The sequence below is a fragment of the Sitodiplosis mosellana genome, unplaced genomic scaffold (genome assembly GCF_009176505.1).
Source record: "Sitodiplosis mosellana isolate CC-2019 unplaced genomic scaffold, AAFC_SMos_1.0 Smas_scaffold_1563, whole genome shotgun sequence".
In the NCBI taxonomy this organism is placed as follows: domain Eukaryota; kingdom Metazoa; phylum Arthropoda; class Insecta; order Diptera; family Cecidomyiidae; genus Sitodiplosis; species Sitodiplosis mosellana.
Window position 1 is genome coordinate 1 of NW_022596805.1, and position 4,897 is coordinate 4,897.

Consider the following 4,897-nt stretch of genomic DNA (forward strand, 5'->3'; position numbering starts at 1 on the left):
TTGCAAGTGAATTTATGCTTGATATATTTTTGTTCACTCTTGAACACTCTGTCAGCTTCAGAAAAGGTCCAAGCAATTGGTTTGATTCAAATGTATTTGGTGCATAGACCAAAAACATTTTAAATCAAGTTACTCATTTTCTCACCATTTCCGTAGTTTCCAAAACCGAAATTTACCTTATACGAAACTATTGGGATGAAATTCTTTACGCTACCATTAAATGTGTATTTGCATATCGCTCACGAGGCTCTCGCTCAATAATCATTGGAATGGCCATAGAAGAGAAGGACATTTAGAAAAATAGAACAAATGCTTAGGCTTGCACTAAGCTAAATGGCAATTTGCTTTTGTTCTGGGTCTTCGGTATATGTTTCTGGAAACACTTCAATGAAATCCAATGAGAGCCTACTTGTTCATCTCTGAATAAAACAGAACATGACGATTAAAACAGTACTTGTGCTGCACACACAGCCAAATGTCCTTGCTTGAGGTGAAACATAAAGTCTTCGAATTCGAATTGTGTTGCGTGCAATTCACGTCAAGTGTACGATAGTTGGTAGGAGGATAGTGGAGAGTCGTTACGAAATATTGAAATTTGGAACTATCTATGATATCAAGGGTTGATGTCCCATACTGAGAAATTAGGAGATTATATTTTGATTTGTGTTGGGGTTTTTTGTTGTTGTTGCTACATCTTATTGTTAATTTGCAAAAGTTTTTCCGTAAAACATTCCGTTAAATACACTTAAAATTTTAGATAAGTTCACATCAAGCCTTGTTCAGTCAAGCAATTCGCTGGACATACTTCTTGTGTTTTGTTATTTTTGGTTTGCTGGTTTGTTCTCTGCGGGTTGGTTTTTCTTTTAAATTTTCGAGCTAGAGAGATAAAATGTGTCGAAAATTGAACAACAATTCATTCGATTTCATAAAAAAAGGTGGCTAACATGCCTAGTGATCTCAGGTTGGGGATTCGTACTTCTTCAACAAGCTTATATTTATTAAATAGATTCACTTAAATTTGCGGTGTGTTTGGGGTTATTTGTTTCCTTTTGTATCTCTGTGGAGTATGCGTGTTGTGGCTATGTTTCGCTTACAATTAGGTACATATGATTTGTTTCTGTTATTGATTCATTGTTGTTTCTCTTGTTGCTTGATGCCGGTTAATGTTACCTCTTTTCATCTGATTGCTTACAATGTTTTCTTCTTTTCTGCTTTCTTATTTAAAAAAAAAAAGTAATAATGATAAATTAGCCTAATATGCTCCATGTTTTTTTTCATCGATTTTCGTGTTGTTATTTTCTCAATAAAAATGTGAGATGTGCTCCTATCTGTTTCTTTCATTTGTTTCTCTTTTTTTTGGTGGCATAACTGTGGTCCGTATGCATGCTTACTTATCTCTGTGCCTCTTGATTGTGATAAATTAATAAATTACGTTGAAACGAGAGGGAGGGTATGTGTGGTTCGACCGCGCGAGCTAAAATTCATAAGATCGTTCTAATTGCATTAGTTGCGGCGATGCTGCTGCTGCTAATTCAAACTAAATAATGTCTCTTATCAGTTTTGGTTTCAGTGAATTTGTGTTTTCATTTTTTTTTTTGCTTGTTTTTGTTTCTATTTATACTCTAAGTAAATACGATTTATTTGTAAGAATAGACGCGCATGATGTCGCTTCTGAACAACGATAAATGTAATTCCCGGTTTATAATCAGCTTCCAATTTGATGCAGGCTTCCCGCAATGCGGTCAATTCGTGTTGCAGCACATGTGGGAATTGACCTTCAGAGACGCCGTCACGATACAAAATGATTCGGTGTGGCTTATAGCCACCGGTGGATTTGTAGAACATTATCAAGAGCTCACGTACCATGCTGCTAAGCTCTGTAGTTTAGTCAAAATTGTTGAAAGAAAAAAACAGTGATTAGAAATTTAAAGGGGAAAATAATGGTATTTCAATTCGAACATTTTGAATGTTACAAAATGCTAAATATAGCAAATTAACTTGGCCGGTTTGAGTCTCACCTTGAATAATCTCTTGTCGATGCTGCTGAACACGGACGGTGGCCGAGTATCGTGATGGATGACCATCCATGGAGCCAACAACGGCAGCAATAGATGGTTTTTTATTGTCACCAGCTGGTGGATGGGTCACATCAGCTCCAAGGAATATGACTGGCTCATTGAATACTTTTGGTCGTATGGATGGTACTAACCCAAGCGCGACTCCACACTTAGCTTCTTAATGTGACACCTTGGTAAGTGTGAGCATTCGTTTTGCGAATAAGCGACAAAGAGAATGGAAACAAGTGCGCGTGTGGTAGTGAGCAGCCTGATGCGATGCTTCACAATGTAGCGACTAATACACGCGCACTTGTACTCACTTCTCTTTATTGCTTGTTCGCACGACGAATGCTCACACTTACCAAGGTGTCACATTTAGAAGCTAAGTGTGGAGTCGCGCTTGGGAAGATGGAATTGATGCCGCCCAGTTTAACGTTGATCTTTAAGCATAAATTGGATAGTGTTTGTGGCGATATTTTGTTGACATTTTTCGCTTGGACACATTGTGTGGCCATTCCCAAAACAGTGTCACCAACTCGCTTAACTTCAGCTGTTAAAATACAAAAGAGTCAGATTATTGGATCGTGTCTGTGTGCGTGTGTGTATGTGTTGATTGAACTAGATATAAAAAGATGTTTTCTTACCGTAAACAGGTGTCTTTCCTGAAATTGAAATGATTGAACGGGAATTAATAAGAAAACAATTGACAAAAGGAACTGTGTCATTGTTCTAGTGGCGGTTACTTACCAGGAAGTACAACTACAACAAGTTGTAGTGCATTAAAGCTATTCTTTAAGTATCTGAACATGGGTTCAACTTGGTCAGGTCCGGTGGCATATTTGCAGAAGCATGGCTGGCCTATGATTGGCATGCCAGCATCGTTGGATATTTTCTGTAGCTGTTGGGTAAAGTTGCGCAGCGAATCCTCTCGTACAGTACGTTGTGGTGCGAAACAAGCAATAGCCCAGACGCGAATTTCGACACCAGTGAAAAATTGTTTGCCACGCATATCCCAAACACCTTGGTTGGGAGATGCAAGGCTAACTTTGTTCTGTGGAGGAAATAATGGCTTTTCTGAATTTAATATGCTTCTTATACGCGTCAAATTGGCTAACTTTACTACTAGGGTGCATGCACATTAGGGTGTTTTTGCCACCAAATAATTTGATTGAAAGAGTGAACAATTTTGAGTCGATTGCATGTATTTTTACTGCAAAAAAATCAAAGATGCCACTTCCCGAGATCAAAACAGAAAATCATTGTATTTTGAGGTTATATTTTTGTTCACTGAAATAAAGCAATATTTTCAACTCTTTCACTTTCGATCCCACTGCTATTGGTAAATTCACGTTGCAGAATTTCATTTTCATGCATTTTTTGTCGAATAAATCAAGGAAATCGGTGGAAAATTACACATTTTTTATCGCATCTTTGACGGCATTTTCAATGAGAGAAATAACACTAATAAAACAATTTTTACACAGGGATTCAATCAATGCAGTTAGAACACACGAAAAATTATCTGAATTCATCAAAACATCCGATCAAACAAATCCAGAAAGACCAATTTAGAGCGAAGGAAAAATGTAAACAGAAACGAGCTGTCATCATGAAATTCGGGCTTGTTTTGATGTTTGACAAGACCGTAACACAACTGCGCGAATCACTGTGTGCGAATTACTTGTTATTCATTCGGGCAAGTGTATTGGCAATCCGTTCTAATGTCAAATGAGTGCAGATTTCGTGATGACAGCTCACTTTTGTTTACATTTTTCGTTTGTTCCAAATTGGTCTTTTTGCACTTGTTCGATTGAATGTGTTGATAAATCCAGATAATTTATCGTGTGTTCTAACTGCATTGATTGAATTCCGGTGCAAAAAATAGTTCTATTAGTGTTATTTCTTCAATCAAAAATGCCGTCAAAGATGCGATGGAAAATGTGTAATATTTCACCGATTTCCTTGTTTTTTTCGACGGAAAATGCATGAAAATGAAATTCTGCATCGTGAATTTACCAATGGCAGTGAGATTGAAAGTGGAAGAGTCGAAAATATTACTTTATTTCAGTGAATAAAAATATAACCTCAAAATTCTATGATTTTCTGTTTTGATCTCGGGAAGTGGCATCTTTGATTATTTTAAAGTAAAAATACATGCAATCGACTCAGAATTGTTCACTCTTTCAATCCAGAACTACCATTTCTTGATTATTTGATGGCAAAAACACCCTAATGCACATTCATTTTGGTGAATAAATTCAAACCGAGAATGACATTCGAGAAACACGCGCGCCAAATCGTGTCATGGCTGATTCTCGTCGATTTCGACAAACATAATCCACAAATTGAATGAAGGCAAAGTCGTGTCATATGAAATGCATATGAATACTTACTTGCCCGCTGATCGACGACACTCGGCCGTAGTTTTGGTGGAGGACGAACACGACCGCGTACTTCCATCATACTGTTGGAAATGGTCAATCCGAATTCTTGTACATAGGCGTCATTGTTGAAATCAGCTCGATGTACTAAATTGGTGATTTCCCGTTCTCTGTCGAATTTTTGAAGGAAATTTTTGATTAATAAAATAAAATCGATGAGAAAAAACAAGCACTTGCCGAAAAATGCTTCAGCGTTCATATATCGGAACTGAAGAAACAAAAATGTGCGTGAAAGATTACCTGTCGGGAGCTGAACGTGCAGTGGCTTTGATCATTGTTGACGTTTGCATATCCGTTAGTTTTTTGATGCAACGTTGCCCAGCAACAATGTTGCATACTTCCAGTGGCAAGTAGGTATGCTTGTGTTCTTGGCCCACTTGAAGACAGGGCAAATGTGGG

The 4,897-nt window shown here is 37.5% G+C and overlaps 1 protein-coding gene across 1 annotated transcript; it reads right to left on the reverse strand.

Moving 5' to 3' along the window:
- Positions 1–1,312: 1,312 nt before the first annotated feature.
- On the reverse strand, positions 1,313–4,893 carry LOC129571194 (protein argonaute-2-like; the record flags this gene model as incomplete). The annotated part of the gene is given in 8 exon segments (XM_055450960.1): positions 1,313–1,877; positions 2,019–2,208; positions 2,465–2,607; positions 2,702–2,719; positions 2,805–3,126; positions 4,451–4,478; positions 4,480–4,608; positions 4,739–4,893. Coding segments are annotated over 8 exon segments (1,251 nt in total), but the record flags the coding sequence as incomplete, so codon positions are not given.
- Between the last annotated feature and the right edge of the window lie 4 nt (positions 4,894–4,897).